This window comes from Furipterus horrens, unplaced genomic scaffold, assembly GCF_987537825.1.
Source record: "Furipterus horrens unplaced genomic scaffold, mFurHor1.1.pri manual_scaffold_13, whole genome shotgun sequence".
Lineage (NCBI taxonomy): Eukaryota > Metazoa > Chordata > Mammalia > Chiroptera > Furipteridae > Furipterus > Furipterus horrens.
Window position 1 is genome coordinate 45214102 of NW_028327183.1, and position 21775 is coordinate 45235876.

The 21775-nt window shown below is 52.4% G+C and overlaps 2 protein-coding genes across 2 annotated transcripts; both read right to left on the reverse strand.

The window, feature by feature from the left end:
• Positions 1-9221: 9221 nt before the first annotated feature.
• On the reverse strand, positions 9222-10070 carry INAFM1 (InaF motif containing 1). The gene has a single exon (XM_090259479.1). The coding sequence runs from the start codon at positions 10013-10015 to the stop codon at positions 9572-9574; it is 444 nt and encodes a 147-aa protein (XP_090115605.1). The 5' UTR covers positions 10016-10070; the 3' UTR covers positions 9222-9571.
• A 1116-nt stretch (positions 10071-11186) lies between these two features.
• On the reverse strand, positions 11187-21773 carry CCDC9 (coiled-coil domain containing 9). Its single transcript, XM_090259096.1, has 13 exons — positions 21675-21773; positions 21522-21626; positions 19800-19901; positions 19375-19623; positions 17465-17548; positions 17209-17382; positions 16283-16464; positions 14251-14297; positions 14014-14146; positions 13526-13616; positions 12993-13440; positions 12558-12650; positions 11187-11646 (listed from the first exon to the last, which is right to left on the reverse strand). Exons 1-13 carry the CDS (start codon positions 21771-21773, stop codon positions 11543-11545), a joined length of 1911 nt encoding a protein of 636 aa, XP_090115222.1. The 3' UTR covers positions 11187-11542.
• Positions 21774-21775: the final 2 nt, after the last annotated feature.

The window sequence follows — 21775 nt, forward strand, 5'->3', positions numbered from 1 at the left end:
TCTGTCTCTATTTTTGGTCACTTGAAATCGGCTGAATGTGAAGACAGAGATGTTTTCTTGGGAATAAGCAATTTATATAATTCTCTAATTTTAAACTGTTTAATATGCCCCCCTGCAAGAAGACAACGTCTAATATAAAACACACGAGAAAAATTAAAATAGAACAAGATCTAGAGAGAAGTGGCAGTTTTGCTTGGGTTTCCCAAAAGCAGGCTCTGAGGCAGTGTCTTGGGTGATGGTCATTTATTTGAGAAGGGACCCCGGGTCTCAGGGGTGGAGGAGAGAACTCAGGCAGGGGAGGGAGAAAAGTCAGTGAAGGGTGTGTCGGCCAGTGGGGTACAGCTGGCAGCAAAAATGCTTCAGTATCCCCCTTCCATTTTTTTTTTTAATCCTCACCCAAGGACGTGCTCATTGGTTTTAGACAGGGGGGTAGCAAAGGAGAGAGAGAAACATTGATCAGTTGCCTCTTGTAAACACCCTGACGGGGGAGAGAACCTGCAACCTAGGTATGTGCCCTGACCGGGAACCAAACCCGCAGCCTTTCTGCTTATGGGACTATGCTCCAACCAGCGGAGTCCCACTGGCCACGGCCCCTCTCCACTTTTTGGTTTGCACCTGGGTGATGCCAGAGAAAGCCGTGGGTGCTGAGCTGAGAGGCTGTCCGTGTGCAGGACACCTTCAGCCCCCATGGCAGGAGCACCTAGGTGGGTGGGGGAGGGGCATCCGCAGCATCTGCTACACACGGATGATCCTTTATTATTATTATTTTTTATTTTACCAGAAAATTATCTTTGCTCTGGCTAGAAGCAGTAATTCTCTTCGTGCCCTTTTATTAAAATAGAAATCAGCTTCCCTACACTTTTCAATCAATGCCGAAGAAAAAATAATGTAAAACTATCAGGTTTAAGGAACACTGAATTGTTATCTTTTCTGAAGTGCAAAATTGACAGCATGCCCAGGAGGCTCAGATACTGCAGCTGGGGAGGGAAGAAACTGTACCCAGTGAAGTGGAGCTAATAAGGCATGTTTTAAAAAAAAGCATCATAAATACCCTGAGAGAAATGAGGATGTCGGAAACCTGAAGCAAGAAGAGGATGTTATGAAGTAGGACATAACTGGAGATAAGGAATATGAATAAGATCATTATTGAAATACTGAACTAAAGAACTCAACAGGTATGCTGAGTGGCAGAATAGATACAGCTAAAGAATCAATGAGTGAAAACAAATTTTAAGAATAAATTAGTGGGGCCCTGGCTTGATGTGGCTAAGTGGGTTGAGTGTTGGCCTGTGAACAGAAAGGTCGCCAGTTCAATTCCCAGTCAGGGCACATGCCTGGGTTGCGGGCCAAGTCCCCAACTGGGTGCGTGCAAGAGGCAACCAATTGATGTATCTCCCCCTCCCTTTCTCCCTTCCCACTCTCTAAAGATAAATAAATAAAATATTTGAAAAAATAAATAAAAGGCTCCAAAACTGAAAATTTTAAAAATCTATCAATAAATGCTTATTCTTTAAAAAAAAGAAAAAATAAATAAAAGGGAAGGAAATTACAGCACATGACAAATATTATATGATTACATTTGCATCGGATAAGCAGAACAGGCAAATTTATAGAGACAAAGTAGAATAGAGGTTACTTAGGATTGGGAGGCAGGAAAATGGGGAGCTATTGTTTAACGAGTACAGAGTTTCAGTTTGGGAAGAGAAAAATTCTTTTTTTTTTAAGTACATTTTATTGATTATATTGTTACAATAGCTCCAATTTTTCCCCTTTGCTCCCCTCTGCCCAGCACCACCCCTCCACCAGCAATCCCCCCCCCCAGGAAGATGAAAAATTCTTGAGTCAAATGGTACAAGAATGTACAACGTGAATTTACTTAATGCCACTAAACTGCAATCTTAAAAGTGGTTAAAATGGTAAATTTTATGTTATGTATATTTTACCACAATAAAATAATTGACCAAAATGCAATGGATTTGAATGATTTTTAAAATGAATTGGTAAATAATTTCTTAACTTCTCAATCTTTATTTTAACACCTAGATATTGATAGATATAATCCACAAACACAAAACTCTTTTGGGGCCCTCAATAATTTGAAAGGGTGTAAAAGAATCGTGAGACCAACAGGTATGATAATCTCTGCTCTACGCACAGCTGAGGTGAGCCTGAGCTAGCTGCCCTGAGCACTTGTCTGCAAGGATCTGCAAACGCGCAGGAACTCAACGGTTAAGTTGAAGTTTCTTCTGACCAAAGTACACAGGCGGCCTCTAGTGGGAAAACAAGGTATTGCTTGACCATGAAAAATGTCTCGACTGCGTAATTTACAGTGTACAGTCCGCTGAGATTTTAAAACGAAGACAGAGACAGGCTCCTGAAGTAAGGACTTTAAATCCTGAGCCACGCCTCCTCTCATGCACAGTCACACACAAACACGAACACAGATACCCACTGTCACACTCACACATATACACCATGACAGACAACTGATGCTTACAAATACAGACACACAGACACGATCAAACACACACGCATCCCATCCAATCTCTCCCGCAGACCCCCATGTGCACACACAGAAATATTATCCCCCACACAGCCTCACACATGGATACACACTCATACAGTCACATATACACACACGCACACACAATACTAAAAATACAGTAGCATCAACAAAGGGAACTTAGTAAATGAACGTCATTTTCTATTTTTAAAATATTGTAATGAAAAATGAGTCTCTGCCCAAAGCCATTAAATAAACGGTGAACAAATAATTAAGACGAATCTAGGTTTGGCAGCATACCCAACTGGAGGTCCATAATCCCTTAGCTGAAGTCCTTGGAGACAGATGCATCTCAGAATTCAGAACTGTTCTAATTTTAGAAAGGTAATTCTGAGCGAATGCCATATATTATGCAACACTCCCAAGGGCTGAAGCAGCCCCTACCCATCAGACATGTTAATACATTTGCAGCAAAATGTGTGAAAATCCACACCAAAGAATATAAATAAAGAGTGCAAATAATTCATATTAGTTGATTTGCCACATGAGACTGGGCCAAAATTAGCCCCCCTCCAATATTTTTTGATTGTCAGAGCTTTTTGGAATTTGAAATTGAAGATAAAGAATGCGAGATTCTATTAGCAGGCCCCTCACAGGGGCATCTACATATATTCCTGCTCTAATAGTAAATTTTCGATTCCAGGGGTGGACGTGGGAGAGAACCCCAGGGTCCAGGAGGACATCAATTCCTTCATCGCCCCCTCCTGGCAGTTCCAGACCTTGCAGTTCGGCTATACAGTTAGGACGTCTACAAGCTTTGGCCAGATCCAGCGATGGGTCCTGATTGGTCAAAAGCCTTCACTTGCCAGTGAGTGGTTCAGGAACCCAAATTTTAACCCATCAGCACCTGACATCCCCCTAACACAGGCATTGGTTTCGAAGTTGACACGTGACCCAGGCTGATCCAATCAGATTGAAGAAAAGCCCCTTGGCTAGCCAGTAGGGGCCCAGCCTCCTTATATTCAATGGATGGACATGCGTTCACAGGTGCCTGGGTTGTGGGAGCCCAGTGAAGCTGCTTGGGGATGAGGCTGGTACTGCGCACAGAAAGAACTAGTAATAGCTTAGGTCCCTGCAGTGGCCCTGGAAGGGCGTCGCTCAGATCCCTCTTTAAGAGAGCCTGCTGGGCTTCCAGCCAACATGGAGGCCTAGACAGACACGCTGCGTCTCCCTCCACAACTAAGAAGGAATACAACTACCTCAAACTGGATACAACCAGAAGTTCCAGAAAATCAAGCTGCATGGAAGTCCAGCGAACAAAGATATAAAGAAGAAATACTCATCCAGACAGGCAGGAGGGGTGGAGAGGACGCAGTGTGGTGGCGGCACCAGCGGCCGCACCAGCGGCAGGCCGGCAGAAAGCGCAGTCACATGTTTTAAAAAGTCAGGAGGGACACCTGGGGAGCGTTCCAGCGCCTCACCAGACCTCGCAACTCACAGTCCCAGCACCAGGGAAAATCAAGCCTCATTGCTTCTGACTGTGCAGGCCAGAGGGCATTGGGGTGGAGGCAGAAACTGCCAGTCTCAGCAGAGTCCGCGTGTTTAAAGGGCCCCCACGGTCCTAGAACGTCCACAGACCCACCCACTCTGGGAACGATGGCCAGGGCAGCAGCTAGAGGGGCGCCAGTCTGGTGCAGAAGTGGGAAAGGTGCCTGAAAAGGGAGCAAGTGCTGGGCAGGTGGCATTGTTCTCTCTCGGACCCCCCCCCCCCCACAGTGCCACAAAGTGGTAAAAAGGCTCACCTGTAATGACGAATCCCTAAGGCTCCGCCCCTTACAACATAACAGGAGCGACAGCTCTACCTGGGACACAGAGGCGAACAAACACAGGACTCTGTCAGAATGAGGAGACAGAGAAGTATGGCCCAAAAGGGGGAACGGATCACGGTTCCAGTGGGAGAACTAAGTGACGAGGAAATAGCCAACCTAAGAGATGAGGAGATAGACAACCTAACAGATGCAGATTTCAAAACACTGGTGATAAAGATGCTCATAGTCTTGACAGATATGCTTGAGTACGGCAGATGCATAAGGGAAGAAGTGAAGGTTATGCTAAGTGACACGAAGGAAAATCCACACAAAACCAATGGTGAAGGGAAGAAAACCGGGGTTCAAATCAATGATTTGGAACATAAGGAAGAAAAAAAACAGTTAACCAGTCCAGAATGAGGAAGCAAGAATTGAAAAAAATGAGGAAAACTTCCCAAATTTTGCGAGATGGACATACAGGTCCGGGAAGCATGGAAGGTCCCAGGCGAGCTGGACCCAGAGGGGACCACACCAGGATGCATCATGACTGAGATGCCAAATGTGAAAGATAAAGACAGAGTCCTGGTGGTAGCAAGAGAGAGGCAGAGAGTTACCTACAGAGGGGTGCCTATAGGACTATCAGCTGATTTCTCAGAGGACACTTTGCAGGCAGGCAGGGACTGGCAAGCAGTATTCAATGTGATGAAAGGCAACCTGCAACCAGGATTACTCTATCCAGCAAAGCTATCATTGGGAATGGAAGGGCAGATGAAGTGCTTCCCAGACAAGGGAAAGCTAAAGGAGTTCATCATCACCAAGCCATTATTATATGAAATGTCAGAGGAACTTACTTAAGAAATAGAAGATCAAAACTATGAACACTAAAATGACAACAAACTCACAACTATCAACAACTGAATCTAAAAAATAAAAACAAAATCCAGCTAAGCAAACCAGAATAGGAACAGCATCATAGGTATGGGGATCATTTGGAGGGTTAACAGCTGGGAGGGCGGAGAGGGAGAAATGGGGAAATGGTGCAGGGACTAAGAAGCATAATTGGCTGGTACAAAATAGACAGGGGGAAGGTAAGAATAATATAGGAAAGGGTGAAGCCAAAGAATTTATATGCACGACCCATGGACATGAACTAAGGGGTGGGATTGCTGGAGGGAAGGGAGAGCAAAGAAGAACAAAATTGGGACTACTGTAATAACATAACCAATAAAATATACTTAAAAAAATAAAAAGTAAACTATCCTGCTGCTGCGAGCACAGCTGACAGTCCCCATGACGTTGATGCCAAGGCCATGACTCCCTGGGGCTGCTCCCAATAACAAAACACGGTGGGTACTAGTGCCAGCCCGTTAGTGCCTGACCCAGATCCCCTCTGATGGGCAACCTTTGCCCAAGGACCACTGCCCCCGTGGACACACACACTCAGACTTTCTCAGAATGATATTACAGCCCGAGGCTCCTCTCCATCCCTCTAACCTTTCCCAGATCTGGGCGGATGGATGGTGGTGATGGTTGCCCAACACTACTGGGAATCTGCTTAAAGCCTTGAACTGACCCCTTTAAAATGGTGAAAATGATAACTTTCATGCTGTATTTTACACACACACAGATTCTCACCATGCACCTCTCCCCTCCTCTTCAGGCACCACCCTGGCCTAGCTACCATTGTCCCTCACCTGAACCATGCAGCAGCATCCTCCTCACCGGGCTCCCAGCTTCCTCCCTCATCCCCTACAGTTCATTCCCCACCTGGCAGGCAGAAGCCCTGTTAATACTACGATGGCTCACATAGCTCCTCAGCTCTGAAGACTCCCATGGCTCCACCCATTCAAAGGAAAAGCCAGGTTCCTCACCGTGGCCCGTGAAGCTCTGCGCCATCCCCCCAATCTCCCCCGTTCTCTCCCACCACACTTCCTCCTGCTCTCCCACTCACTCTCAGCTCCACGCTGGCCTCTTTGCTGCTCTTCAAACAAGCCAAGCACCTCCAGCCTCAGGGCCTTTGCACTTGCTGTTCCCACGTCCTGCAGCACTCTTTCCCAATGTATGCCCGGCCCTCACTTCTCTTAGGCTTCTTCCCAGTAACCAGCAACTCCATGACTCTATCATATTTACTCTATTTTTCTCCCTTGTGCTTATTATTACCTGACAGAACATAGATTTCAGTTATTCATCATATTTCTTGCCTGTCTCCTCACTTAAGTCAGTTCCATTGAGAGCAGGAATTTTTTTGTTTTGTTCACTGCTGTGTCCTCAGTGCTTAAAATAAGGCCTGGCACATAGTAAGTGCTCAATAAATAGGTGTTAAAGTAAATATTAAGCCCTGGCTGCTGTGGCTCAGTGGGTTGAATGCCAGCTTGCAAACTGAAAGGTCACCAGTTTGATTCCTGGTCGGGGCACACGCCTGGGATGCTGGCCAGGTCCCCAGTTGGGGACGCGTAAGAGACAATCAATGTTTCCCTCCCTCTCTTTCTCCCTCCTTGCCCTCTCTCAAAAAGAAATAAAGAAAAGTCTTTTTAAAAAAATAGAAAGATTAAGACATAGCAAACAAAAGCGAGGTTAAGAAACAGGAAGAAATACAAAGGAAGGGGAAGAAATAGGGCAGTGGGGGAGTCTGAACCAGGAGAGAAATGGGAAAGGTGCGCAGGGCAGAAAGAGAGCAAGGCGGAGGAATTGGGGCAATGTGGGGGGAAGAGCAGTAAGGTAGGGAGAAAAAATAGAGAGAGCTGGGCTGGAGAGCAACAGAGATGATAGAATAAGTCAGGCGGTAAGGGAGAGAGAGAGAGAGGATGTGGAGAGATTATCAGGGAGAGACACGGAGACAAAGAAATTGGGAGACAAACAGACAGAAAGAGAAAAGGGGGGTAGGAGAGTGGAGAGGGAAACACAGAGACGAGAAGAGAAGCTGACACTGGCTGCAGTGGCTCAGTGGATTGAGTGCCAGCCTGAGAACCAAAAGGTCGCAGGTTCAATTCCCAGTCACAGCACATGCCTGGGTTGAGAGCCAGGTCCCCAGTTTGGGGTGTGCGAGGAGCAACTGATTGATGTATCTCTTGCGCATTGATGTTTCTCTCCCTTTCTCCTTCCCTTCCCCTCTCTCTAAAAATAAATAAAGTCTTTTTTTTTTTTTTTTTTTAAAGAAGAGAAGCTGAGAGATCAGGAGAAACACAGGTTTTGCCCTGGCCAGGCAGATCAGTTGATTGAAGCATTGTCCCATACACTGATGGGTTGCAAGTTCAAGCTTTAGTCAGGGTACCTACCTACGTTGTGGGTTCGATCCTTGGTCCGGGCGCATATGGGAGGCAACCAATTGATGTTTCTCACATCAGTGTTTCTCTCTCTCTCCCTTCCTCTTTAAAATCAATAAATATATCCTCAGGTGAGGGCTTTTTTAAAAAGAAAGAAGGCTAGGAGAAGAGAGCTGGAACATAAAAATGGGGACTGGGGCAGTGGGAAGAGAGATGAAGTTCCTCTCTAAACCCCTCTCGAAACTCACCATTTGCTGATGTCCAAAGCTTTGGGCTGAGTTGATGTCTTGGGATCCAAGCTTTGCTTTTTTTTTCTTTCAAACCTCTACTTTTTTTTCCCAAAGATTTTATTTTGAGAGAGAGGGGAAGGGAGGTAGAAAGACGGAAACATGTGGTGTTGCCTCTCGCATGACCTCAACTGGGGACCTGGCCTGAAACTCAGGCACATGCCCTGACTGGGAATCGAACCGGCAACCCTTTGGTTTACAGGCTGGTGCTCAATCCACTGAGCCACACCAGCCGGGGCCAAGTTTTGCTTTTTAAAGCCCTAGGGACAAGGGCAGGTGGAGAGAAAGAATGTGATGCTGTTTTTTGATCACTAGCTATTTAATCCTCAGAGAAATTCTGGGAGATAAATCCTATTATTATCTTCGCTTTCCAAGACTAAAGAGGTTGAGACCTGCCTAAAGTCACAGCTAGTGAGAGGAAAAGATGGGGTTTCAGCCTGGACATCCTGACCCCAAAATCAGCACCCGTCGCCACCACCTAAGCTTACCATAAAGGGGTGCTGGCTTCCTGAGTTTCCCTTCCTTCTGGAGACACCCTCTGGGGAATAGTACTGGAGGGGGTATGGGAGTGGGGAGTAAAGACAAGGACTCACACCCCCAGCACAGTCGGTATCCACAGACGCCCCAGTCAGCCTCACTCTCCCGGTAGTCTCCAGTTCAAAGAAGGAGGCTGGACAGGAAAACCTCCTGCACGAAGGGTCCAGTGCCCTGCCCAGAGCCAGGCCTCCGTCTTCCAGGTAGGAAAATGGATTCAGCTGCCTCCGGTTCTGTCAGTGGGGCCTGGGTTTCTGCAGCCCAGGGAGCTTGTACTGATGTTCAAAGGCAGCATAGCGCTTTGAGAACGTCCTCTGTGAGTCCCAGGGAGGCAGAGGCCCCACCACCATCACTGCACACTCATCTCTCTGACCCCAGGAAGAAGGCATCCTTCCCTCCTAGCGGCATCCTGACATCTCAGGGTGACTTAGCTTCCGTCCCCAACATTTGTAATCACACTAAGCACAAATCCCAGGACCCCAGTTCTTGCTTGAACTCATCCCACCTCTCATCTCCTGTGCTGATACAGGAGGGTGACCCTCTGTCCTTTGTCCCAAGCATGCAAAAAATAAATAAATAAAATAAAAACTGTGAAGTCCTTCACACTGTCTGACCTTCAACTATCCTGCTGCAGGTAAGCCTTTTTCCCATCTCAACTCAAAAACTACATGACGACGATGGAAGAAGAAAAGGGACCCCCGCCCCACGAAGGGGAAGAGCACACTGAGCCCACCCAGGGCGAGAGACAAAGATCAGACGCCAGGAAAGGTTTCCCTCACAAACTTGAAATGCGAGGCACCTCTGCAGACAAGACAAACAGCACCAGCAGCTGGGGCAGGAGTTTATTGCAGGTGGACCTAAGGACACCGAGATTCAGAAAGGAGGGGGGCCGGTTGTGGGCTCCGGACTCAGAATCCTATGGAGGGACGGTCGGGAGAGAGAGGTCAGGATGTGGTCTGCCAGATGGTGAAGGGCCCGGCCAGACGGCGGAGGCGCTGCGAAGGGCGAAGCCCCGGGTCAGCTCCCCTTCACCCCCCATTCTTCAGGATGGCAGCTCCAGAGACTCTAGGCAATTTTATGAAGACGGAGTCCCGGCCCAGCCGGACCGGGCATCCACGGTGGGGGTGCGTCCTCTCGAGGGCCGGCGGGCCGGCTGGTTTGCGGTGGAAGGGATGGTTACCCCGGTTCTCGCCCCACCGCAGCCCCCGGCGTCTCTCCCGTCTCTCCGGGCATCTGGTGGCTTGGGCGGCAGCTGGGGTCGCTGTAGCGGCGGCGGCGGCGGCGACTACGCGACAGCTCAAGCGGGGGTCGAGGCCCGCCGGGGATTCCCAGGAGGCAGGAGACCGAGGCAGCGGCGGGCGCCTGGGCAGGCGGCGCTCCCGGGCGGGCAGCGAACCGAGGGGACGGCGCGCTTGGCGGCAGGCCGGCGGGGGCCGCGTGGGGCCGCGTGGGGACCCAGATGAGACCGTAGTAGACGGCGAGCAGCACCGCGGCCAACGAGACGCAGAGGAAGTAGGCGCAGACGGGAGCCAGGCGCAGCCAGCGTCCCCGCGGGCCTTCGCTCACCCCGGAGCCACCCGGGCTTTCGCCACCGCCGCCCACGCAGCTCGTGCCCCGCATCTCCACAGCCCACTCCGCCAGCGTAGCGGTTGCGCAGGCCCCACCCACCCCCAGGCCCAGCCCCCTCCTGAGGACCGCCCCCACGCTCTAAATCTTTCTGGTCCAACCGCACCCCCGCCAGCATGGCCACGCCCCCGCATGGACTGTCCTCCCCTGCCTTCTAGGCCCGCCCCTCCTCAGCCTCCGGCCAACCAGTATCTAGCTAAGGCTTACCCAGGGCGTTGACCCCACCCCCAGTGGGCTTGGGACCCGCCCCGGGACTGCTATACTTGTCTCCGCGCATCTCACTGCTGCCGGGCTTCTATATTATACCCACGCCTCCTAAATGCGAGCCCACCCCCGCGCTTAGCTCCTCCGTCCTCTTTCTGAGGCCTTCTGTCCGTGCCCTAGGCCTGTCCCCTTTCGGGACTCAAGTCTTCCAGGAACCTAGCCATGCCTCCGACCCCCACCCCCCTGACAGGCCCTAGCAAGCCTCGCCCAGTCCCAGCTTCATTTGTCTCAGAATCAGCCTATATTCCAGCATTCGATTCCGTCCTCTTCCGCCCCTGCCTTCACCCTCTCTATTCCAGACTCCATCCCTTTCCTCCTCCGCACCCCATTCGTTCCAGCACCCAATTCTGACCACTCTCACCGCGCGTGGCTGGGCCCCACACCGGCGTTAGGAACTCCCATCTAAACCGGCTCTCTCGTTACCCTGAATCCTAACGCAGACCCACGTTCTAGCTCCGCCCTCCCGGAAACTCTCACCGCGCCCCTCACGGGACCAGCCTCCTCCTCCAAACTTCCTGTCCCAAGGTCTAAACCCACGCCCAGAAGTTGCAGCTCCACCCGACTCCAGTCACGCCCCTCCCCCAGTTCCTCCCCCACCACCCTCAATCTCTCGCTCTCCCTAAACCGTGGGGGTCCAGTGTGGGCTCCAGGGAGGAGAGAGCACAGCCTGGAGAGCCAGACTAACCCCTCCGGCCGCCCCCTCCCCATCATGGCGGGGAAGCTTCATCGCCCTCCCAGCAGCGTCTTCAGGAATTCGGGGAGGCCTGCAGGAGGGGTGAGGGAAGATGTATCAGGGGGGTGGAGACAGGAAGACCCCCTTCTTCCCGCCTCTTCCGCCACGGAAAAGCCTGCCAAGCACAGCAACCCCACCCCCCCACCCCCCCAGAAACACAGTTCAAAGGTTAGCGAAAGCGCTGCATTTAATAGACAACTGGTGGCCGAGGAGTAATTCAGGTCCATCGGAAGAGTCACCGGCTAGTTGCCACGCCTTAGATGTAATCTCCTGGAAGCGGGAAACTTGTCTCGGAGGCTAGCACCTGCCTCTGGAGGCCTCCACCGGTGGGTACTCGGAGGCTTCTCAGCCCTCCAGGTGCCGAGGCACCACCCATTTGAGAGACTGGGCTACGGCCCTGACCCCACCCATTCGCTGTCCCTGACTCCTTCCCCTTACATTTAACCCTCTCCTGGCGGGAGCGTGGCAGAAGCAGAGGACAGAGGAGAGGCTGCGGGAAGTTAGTGCAGAGTCGGCGGGCACCGTCAGCGGGCAGCCCCCGGTGGCGGGGCGGCCGCCACCACCTTGCAGAAACGCACCCTCTGGAAGTCGGTGATCTCCGCAGTCTCCTGGCCCTCGGGGCCCGCCTCTGGAGAGAGAAGAGGCGGTCATCGGAGGCGAACACTCCCCGCCCCCTCCTCCCGGAGGCCCCTCATCTCAATTGAGCCCGGCTGCAGCCACCCTCCCCTGCCCGCTCTAAATGGTTTAGGGGCCTCAGACTCCTTTAATCCTCGCAGTGGACTCACAAAGCAGCAGAGCTGTTTACAATCGAGAAAATAAACTGGAATAACGAGATTACGGTCACCCACCATCCTAAACTCGGTCCTCTCCGACCCCCCCCCCACCTCACGGGCTTAAACCCCCCTCCATCGTGACCGCCCCACTGCACCTGCCCTCCCTTGCCCACCTTAATCAGACCTTCCTTGGCTCTGCCCCCAAATCTTAATCCCACTTCTGGAGGGAGGTGCCTGCTTTACCACCTGTTTTTCGCTGAGTGCAAGTGGAGAAACGGGTCCAGCCTCTCGCTTTCACTCCGTTGGACCCAACATTCTAATATGGTCCAGGTTTCTATTCTAATTTACCCCATTCAGTTACGCCTCAAAAATCTAACCTGGCTCACAGCTAAAATCCATTACACTGCCCCCGCCCCGTGTTTTTTTAATCTATTTAAATTTCTACTCCTGCCCTCAGCCCCACCCCTTACCTTCAGATTGCTTTCCAAAACCCCTGAGGCCCCACCTCTAAATCCTAACCCCGTTGTGGTCCCACCTCCTCATTCCCAGGCCCCTGCATACACTTCATTCCCAGTCGCTAGGCCCCAGAAGTACTTCCCTGACTCCACCCCTGACCTTGGCTCCACTTCCAATGCCATCCCAGCACCCTAACCTACCCCCCAGGTCCAGCTGCTACCCCACACACTGTGATGGAGCCCAGTCCCACTCCATCCTCCCCGCCACCAGCCCTCCTCCCCTCAGCCCCAGGGACTGTCTGCTCCCCCACCTGGAGCTGCCTCAGACCCCTCCTCTTCAGCTTTCTGGGTTCCTGGGAGGCTGGGCCCACTCTCCAGGGAGGCAGGGGCTGGCTGGTCACCTCCTGGAGAAGGGGGAGGCCCAGTCAAGACCCTCCCTCTCCAAGGAGCCCCCTCACCCCAACAGAAGCCCTGATGGAGGTGGGGGGGTTTCAAGGACACACCTGGGGATGTCATTTGAATGTGAATGTCATTGAATGTGAACTCTTTATTGGGGAGGGAGCTCTGGAATGGTCCAGCGCAGGGGCAGTATCTGGGAGTGGGCATTCCACAGATGGATATGGACTGTACACAGAGGGGCATGGGGATCCCGCAGCCCAGCGCGAGGGTGCCCCGAGCATGCACCCCTTGAATATACACACACACAGGCAGCTAGCTTCATGCATATCCAAAAGGCCAGGCCTCACCCGGAGAGAGGGCATCAGCCGGTTGGGTGGTCCCTGGAGAATTCAGCTCCATCTCTTCACCCCAGTCGGACACAGGCTGGTGGCCACCAGGGGGCGAGAAGGGGCTGGAGGGTGTGGCGGGGGCCTGGGGAACTGGCAGGGGCTCCTCAGGCCTGGAGGGCTCTTTGCTGGCCTGCTCACTGCTAGAGCTCTCGGTGGGCTCAGACTCTTGGGGTTGGTGGTCTTGGGCTGGTTCTTCTTCCTCCTCTTCCTCCTCCTCGTCAGCCTCTTCTTCTTCCTCAATCTCCTCCTCGCCCTCACTCACATCTTCCCATTCCTCATCCTCCCCTTCGTCTTCCTCCCCTTCGTCTTCCTCCCCCTGGTCCTCCTCCCCGTGGTCCTCCTCCCCCTGGTCCTCCTCCCCCTGGTCCTCAGGAGGCCGGTGGGCGGGGGCTGGAGTCTCAGGCAGCTGTAGGGAACACAGGGCAGGTCGAGGAGAGGGTGGGGGTCTTGAGTGGCCCCATATTCCCTGCCCAGACATAAATCCGCCTTACCTGTGTGGGTGTCTCCTCAGAGGGCGTGGGCTGTGGGGCCTCAGGGGCTGGGGATACTGCCTCCTTTTTCTCCCAGCGGTCATCATGGTCACTGGAGTGGTAAGAGGAAAGGATCATAAAGCCTGGGTGGGGACAGGAGGAAGGGACTTCCAACCTCCCGCTCGTTCCCAGAGAAGCGGTACAAAATTCAGCTTGTGGGGGCAGAGGCATTGTAGGATTTCCAGTAGGACCGGCATGACAGAGCACTCAGGAGAAAATGGCGGTGTATGCCTTCAGGTGTCAGGGACAGACAGATGGAGGGGGGAGGGGGGAGAAGAGATGGGTGGGTGAGAGAGGAGGGGACAGATGAGGGTAAGGTGGAGAGACCCTCACCTCGCCCCCACAAACCAAGCATCTGGAGAGACAGCCCCACAAATACACAAGACAGAGAACAGGGCCACACAGCCCCACTGGGAGCGTGCACATGCCTAGGGAAGGGGTGCCCCCACCTGTAGGTACGAGGGACTGCCTTGGCCTGGGGTCGGCTGCCCTTCCTCCTCCTGCGGCTGACCTCAGCTTTGTGCTGGGACAGGAACTCCCTGAACGTGGGGGGCTTTGGGGGCCGGGCCCAGGCCTGGTCATCTGCAACAGAACCCAGGAGGGGCCGGGTGTGGGGGACATAGCACAAACCACCCCTCACACTGGCCCAGCCAGCTGTCTCACCCCACCCGGGGACACCCACTCACCATAGCGGTGGGATGGTTCATGGGCAGCCGCTGGGCCATCCTTGAACCTGGGGAAAGAGAAAACAGGTGAGCAGGCAGTTGAGGGAACAGTGGAAGCAAGAAAGAAAATCAAGATCATAAAAGAAGAAATGGTCAACCGGGGGAAGGGGGTCACCAATTAGAAGGGGGACAGGATCAGGTGATGGACAAGAGGCAAATTTGATATCATATGACAAATACAGAAAGAAGAAATTCAGTATTTGAACCCCCAGAACAAAAATGTGGGAAGTACATGACCCCTAGCTTCCTGTCTGGCCTCATTTCCTATTATTTCTCACCTTCCCAGCTAAGCAGGTTCTCCTACTAGGCAGGGCTCCTGCCTCAGGGCCTTTGCACCTGCTGCTCCTGGGACACTTCTCCAGATCTTTCAGTGGCCTGCTCCCTCACCTCCGTCAAACCTCAGCTCAGAGGGAGGCCTTCCTAAATCCCCATCTAAAATAATCATATCTTAACAAAAAGGTATTTTTTTAACTTAAAGAAATAAAATAACCATATTTTATTACATATATCACCTAGGTCTAAAACAACAGCCTCTGTCCCTCTGTGTACTCTGCTTCATTATACTTCACGACCTGACACTAGATCTAGTCATGAGCCGTCTTTCCCATTAGACTCTTAAGTTCTATGAAGCCAGAAGCATTTGACTCACCACTATATCCCCATCACCTAGAATCTTCCATGACACACTGGAGGGACTCAAAAAACATCTGCTAACAAAGTCAATGCATATGTGTTAATGAGACACATTGCAGGCTGCTTTGGGTATACAAGAGAAACAATTAATTTCTTTTTGGTACCCTGACCAGAAATTGAACTGGCCACCTTTCACTTTGCACAACAATGCCCAACCAACTGAGCCACACCAGTCAGAGCAATTTGTCATTCTTAACCCCAGAGAACATCTCCCCAAAAGTCCAGCTGCCTAAACTTTAGAAAGATCAGCAACAATATCTGTGCAAAATACAGGTCAGGGCAAAAGTACGTTTACAGTTGCTTGTATGGAAAATAATACAATAATAAATAATACAAGAATAAACTGTTTCATATACTCACAGCTGTAACCCTGCTTTTGCCCCACCTTGTATGTCTCACGCTTACACACAAGTTTAGTTCACAATTTAAAAATAAAATGCTCTGACCACCAGGCACATAGGTAAGCTCCCATTCTGTCTCAAGCCAGCATCAACAAGAAAACTTCTAGGTGTGAGATTTTCCAATGCAGTGAAGGACAGCGGATGGCGTAGAAAACTACAGCTGCTGATCTTAAAACTGACGTTTGCTGGCTTTCAGAAACTTCTCCATCTTTGATATGGAAGTTGGTCCTCCTGTCAATGACGTAATCATGTCTTTACGTTGGACTAACTGGCTTTTTCCTGGACCCAAAAGGGCACAGAGTCGGAACTGAGATTGACGATGCCACTGGGACAAGGGGTCTGGGTTGGCGGATATAAATAAGCAGGATGAAGGAAGGATGCAAAGGTCTAATCACTGCTGGCCATTCTTCCTGCCCGCCCTGCCTGAGAACTGGCACCCATACCTACAGCCATGGAGTCATGGTGGGGCCATCCACTAGAAGGGGGTTTCAGCCCCCTCACCCCCCGCAGGAGCCAGCCCGCTGGCTAACAGAGTGGAAAAGTGTGTCCACTCTCCCTATTGCACATCCACCAATGTCATGACTTGCTCTCCCCCAGGCTGCTGCTCCCCTGAGCCTGAACCCCAGAACAAACACACGTGGAGTGGAACTGAGTTCAACCTGCTTAGAGAAGCCATGTCCTGCAGAGCTGAAAGTTGGGCCTGGCTTAGCTCTACCCTGCTGACCTGTGCACACATGAGGAAGAGGTGCTCTTGTGTGCCACTGAGATCTGGTGGTCTCAAAGCCCTGACATGACGACTGCGAACTGACACATGGGGAGAAACCAGAGCCAGTCAAAGGAGCCAGGAGTCAGGGCCAAGGTCAAGGAGCCAAACAGGGGTGAGCAGGGAGGAAACTCACATCCCATCAGACTTCTCAGCATCCCACTCCCGCCGCCACTGGCCGGTGGGCTTGCGATGTCTCTGCAGCCGCTCCTGGTCGATCTTCTCCCTCTCCTGCTTCCAACGCAGGTACTCTGACCGCTCCCGGCCCGTCATGGAGAGGGTCATGTCACCAGCACCGCCTGCGCCGGCGCGGCGGCCCTGTTCCATAGCAGACGGGCAATCAGGGCCCGCTCCATCACCCGCCCTCCTCTGGCCCATGTCCTCCAGACTCAGGTAGAGCCACGTGCTCAAGGACACACAGGAGGTGACATGGCAGAGATGAGAACCAGGTCTGCTTATGTGGCACCGCCTCAGAGAGGCCTTCCTAGATCTCTCGATCCCCTTACCCTGATTTTTCTTCACATTTGATATCACCTGACATCTCATTATATATCCATTCATGTAGCTCCAGCCAGAATCAATTTCATTAGGGCTGGGGCTTTGCCTTCTTTAAAACCCTTAGTCTACCCTGCCTGGTGTAGCTCAGTGGCCTGAGTGCCGGCCTGTAAACAGAAAGGTTATGGGCCAGGTCCCCAGTTGGGGGCGCGTGAGAGGCAACCAGTGGATGCGTCTCTCACACATCAATGCTTCTATCCCTCTCTTTCTCCCTCCCTTCCCCTCCCTCTAGAAATGAATGAGTAAAATCTTTAAAAAGCTCTTAGCCCCAGCACCTAGGACAGTGCCTGACACCCAGCTGGGCAGTAACTATTACTGATATTAAAATGAGAGGACATCACCAAAAGAAAGCAGTGTAGTCCTGGCACCAGAACCAACAAGTCATTTGAGGTGGAGGTCGGAGTTGCTGCCCTCCCCGCACTGTCTCGCTCACTGCTGTGCCTGGCGCTCAGCACACATCCCCAGAACATTTGCTGCCGATGTGAGATTCTGGCCACCCGCACCCACCTGCCGCTCCTGCTCGAGGCCGCAGCGCACCCGCTCAAAGTCAGAGCCACCCCAGTTGCGCCCGTGCCGGCGGCTGCCTTCCCGTCGGTCCCGCTCAGGCTCATCCAGGGGCCCGCCACGCCGCCGGGGGTCATCCAGGAAGTTCCGCACCGGGTTGGGCTCCAGCACACCTTCCTGCGAGCACAGGGATCAGGGGTTGGCAGGCTTACCTGGCCCAGACGGCTTTGCCCCACCTGGGGGACACCCTGGCACTGACCCGCTGGTTGCGCTCATACTCCGCAATCTTCTCCATCTCTTCATTCATCTTCTCGATGTTCTGCCTGCGCCGCTCCTCCCACTCCTGGGGGTAGGGGAACAGAGACACAGGGCATCAGGAAGAACTACTCAACTTTTCTGTGCTGAGGAGTTAACATGACAGGCCTGAGGGCCTGTGGCTTTAAAGGCCAGCCCCTGGCTGGCCACTGGGAATTTGGCTCCAGCGTATTCTCAAGCAACAGCTAATTGATAGTGGGGGCTCACTGAGCCTCCACAGTTTGTGCCAACAATACGGTGCATGCTGAACGCCACACTGGGGTCGGGAATTGGGGTATATACCAAGCAGAGAGGACCAGTCCCCAATAACAACCCTGGGCATGGCCCTGGCTGGTATGGCTCCACGGATTGAGTGCCGCCCTGCGAACCAAAGGGTCACCAGTTGGATTCCCAGTCAGGGCACACACAGTGATGTTTCTCTCCCTCTTTCTTCTTCCCTTCCCCTCTCTAAAAATAAATAAATAAAATCTTAAAAAAAAGAAAAAAACAAACCCTGGGCTCTAGGTCTCTAACAAAAGCCCGGAAGGCGACCTTCCATGTACGCTGTTGTGACTCAGTGCTTGAGGAACTAAATGCAGCCTGTATGACCCACTGAGCGAGCTGCTCTCCCCAGACTTCAGCCCATGCACCTTTCCCCTTTGCTAATTTTGCTTTGAATTCTTTCACTGTAATAAATCTTAGCCAGGAATCTTTCTAGCAAAACACTGACCCTGGCAGAGGACTCGGGGACCTGGACACACCATGGTTGCCACCGTAATAATAACACTAATAACAGTAATGACTTGGCAGATGGGTTGGTGACCACCCCCCCCCCAACAATCCATTCTTCCCTTCCTCCACGGTAACAGTTTTACACAAGCACATGGCCAAGCTGCTAGAGATGGCGTTTTCATTCCCAGGGCTTGGCATACAAGAGAGAAATAAAACTTCCACTTGATTTAAGTGGAGTCTTTTTGTTACGGCAGCTTAGTGTACGTCACAAATGGAGCCATGAGTCATGTTCGCTGAGCACTTACTCTGAGGGTTTCAATGCCTATGTCACAGAATGTTTGTAATAACCTTTAAACCAGATACTCTTCCCGCTTAAGAGAACTTAGAAGCTTCCAGAAGGGAAGTGAGCTGCCCAAGGACAGGGAACAAATAGAACCCGGGTGACCCCAAGTCCATGGCGGGCTCTGGGCCACTGTGCTAGACAGCCTCCTACCCTGCTACCCTGTGTGTCTGGGCAGTGGGAGGAGTTACAATACAGTGTCAGTGCTGTGCCCTGAGTGGTGTGGCTCAGTGGGTTGGGCATAAACAGAAAGGTCACCAGTTCGATTCCCAATCAGGGCACGTGCCTGGGTTGCAGGCTGGTTCCCACTTGCGGGTGCGCAAGAAGCAACTGATGGATGTTTCTCTCCCTCTCTTTCTCTGTCCCTTCCCCTCTCTCTATAAAAAAACAAAAATCTAAAGAAAAATAGAGAAAGAAAGAACATCACCGCCCTCTACAAACAAATCCAGGGAGTAAGACAGAGAGAGAAAGCACACACGTCGGAAAGAGACCACAGACACCCAGAGTCCATCAGAGACGGCAGCCAGACAGACAATGCAGCAAGAGAGGAGGCGGGGCGGGAAGGCAGGTGGGCAAGCACGCACCAAACGGCATAAAAAAGAAAAGAAAGAAAACAAAGAGGCAGGGAGAGGACACACAAGCACTGGTCAGGGAGGTGAGCGAGAGAAAGAGCCGGACGGAGGGGCTAAAACAGGCAGAAACAGAAAGATGGACTAACGGGCCAATGGTCCCTGTGAGAGCAGGAAGAGAGGTGAACATCGGAGAGGCTCAGCCAGGGGCCTCTAGTCCCCGCCTGTTCCTACCTTGGATTTGCGGTCAGCAGCTGAGGCATCTCCAGGTCCAGAGAGATGAGGGGACCCTCTGCCCCGGCCCCTCCGGCCACGGCCCCCACCTCCTCCTCGAGGCTGTTCCCCAGGACTGTCCTCCCAGCTGCGGGATGCCCGGCCCGTGCCTGTCCGGCCTCCCTGCTGGGGAGGAGTCCGGCCTCCCCTGCTGGCCCCTGGGGGCCGAGGGGTCCCAGGAGTCCTCCGAGAGGGACCCTGGTTCTTCTCCTGGAAGTGGGGAGGGAGGAAAAGTCCAGTTACTGGGGCAGGGAGACTGGGACAGCCCAGGGGCAGCTGCCAGAATGAAGACCACCCATAGGCCTGGGCAATTGGGAGGGCTTTCAGGGACTAGCTCTTTGCCCCTCCCTGTCCTCAGGCATCCCCCACCTGGGTGTGGAGCTCACCACCTCAACTGCCACATTCTCCTTCTCCAGTGAGCGGCTCTTCCGGGGAGCTGTCACAGCTACGCCCTCAAGTTCAGCTTTTTTACGGTCCTCCTCAATCTCCTAGGAACAAACATCAGAGGTAGATGAGCGCCAGGGACCTGTGTGTGGCAGACCCCCACAGCCCCCTGAATTTATCCCAAGTCTGGCCCCAGCCAGGCCTCTCTCCTGCGTTCCACAAACAATAAAGCTGGTCACCTCAGCATCTTCCCCAAAACTGCAGCACACTGCTCCCCTGCTCAGAACCCTCCTGGGGTGCCTGCCTGTCTCTGGGTAAGAGCCACAGGTTCCCCCACAGCCTATGGTCTGGTTTCCTTTACCACTTTGACCTCATCTCCCATCCTCTCCCCCTCACTCACTGTAACCTCCTCACTGCTCCTAGAACAAACCAGGCTCAGACCTGCCTCAGGGCCTTTGCACCTACTGTTTCCACTTGCCTGGAACACTCTTTCCCCAGGGATCCTTCAGTCATTCGCCTCCTCCAGGTCTCTGCTTAAACATTCCCCTTCTCAGAGAGGTCTCTCCTGATGCACTTATAGAAACCAGCTCCCCTGCCATTCTCGCCCCTTCCCCTGCCCATACCTGGCGTTAAGTGTATTTTGCCTATTGTCTGCCTCTCCCTGCAAAAGAATCTGCCAGAGAACAGGAACATCTATCTGTTTTGTTCACGGACATATACCCTGAGCTTAGAACACTGCCTGGCACACAACAGAAACTCAGTATGCTTTTATTTTAAATGAACGAATGAAGAATGAATAAATGAAACCCCATTCTCCTCCCAGGTCCCATCTCAGGAACCGCCCCACTGCCTACTCTTTTACCTCTGGCAGGGACCTGGGCCTTGTCTTGGACTCTCTGCCCTCCTCCCCACCACCCACCACTGAGGAGGTCCCTGAGTCCCTTCCAACAGCCCAGACCCCCAAGCAAACACCTCTTCTCTCCCCAGGGTCCCAGCCTCAGCCTCCTCCTTGGTCTCTGGTCTCCCGTATGGCCTCCTCCCAACCGTCACCACACAGCAGCCAGAGAGGTCTTCCTAAAAAGCTATTCTGCCCTGGCCCCACTCCTCTCAAAGCCCTCCATGGCTCCGTAGGTCCCTTAAAAAGGAGTCCAGTCTCTTAGCTAGGCCCCTGCTGACCTCTCCAGGTCAACATTTCCCAACTGACCCTCTAACTTTAAGCTCCAAGTTTTTATACAAATTGTTTCCTCTGCTTGAAACATGTTTTGCTCTACTTGTCAACTGGTTAATGTCTATTCACCCTTCAGGTCTCAGAATCCTCTCCTCCAGGAAGCCCTCCCTAATATCCTCCAGGCTGGGGGAAGTACACCCTCTGGGTTCCCAAAGACCTCTCAACTCTCCCATCCCAGCCTTGCCTACACTGGATCCTCACTGACTGAAGACAGATCTGTGATCCCACCAGACTGTCAACCCTGGAAGAGCAGATCCGGAACTGTCTCAGTTACAGCTATTTCCCCAGCACCACTCAGCACAGGGCCTGGTCCAGTGAAGACCCCAGTGAATGAATGATGGAATGATGGCATGAAAGAAAGAATGCCAGGCTAAGGCCTTTGGCTTTTATCCTGAGAGTGAAGGGGAACCATGAAAAGGTTTTAAGGAAGGGAGAGGTGAGGGAAACTCACTGCGGGGAGGAGGGGATGGGGTCTCCCAGGGCGGGGCTAGGGCACCTGGTAGCGCCGGATGAGGGCCTCATTCTTCCTCCGAAGAGCCTCGATCCTCTTGTCCAATTCAGCATCCTTCTCCTCCTTCGATTTCAGATCCAGAGTCGCTGACTGAGATAGGGAGACAATTGAGAGAGAGTAAGAAAAACCTATACCCACACCAGTGACATTCAATCCAGGGTCTGAGTCCAGCACCCGAGTCCTCTTCTCCCAACCCCCTGCTCCAGAGCTCAGATTCCAGACTTGCCATCTCACCATTC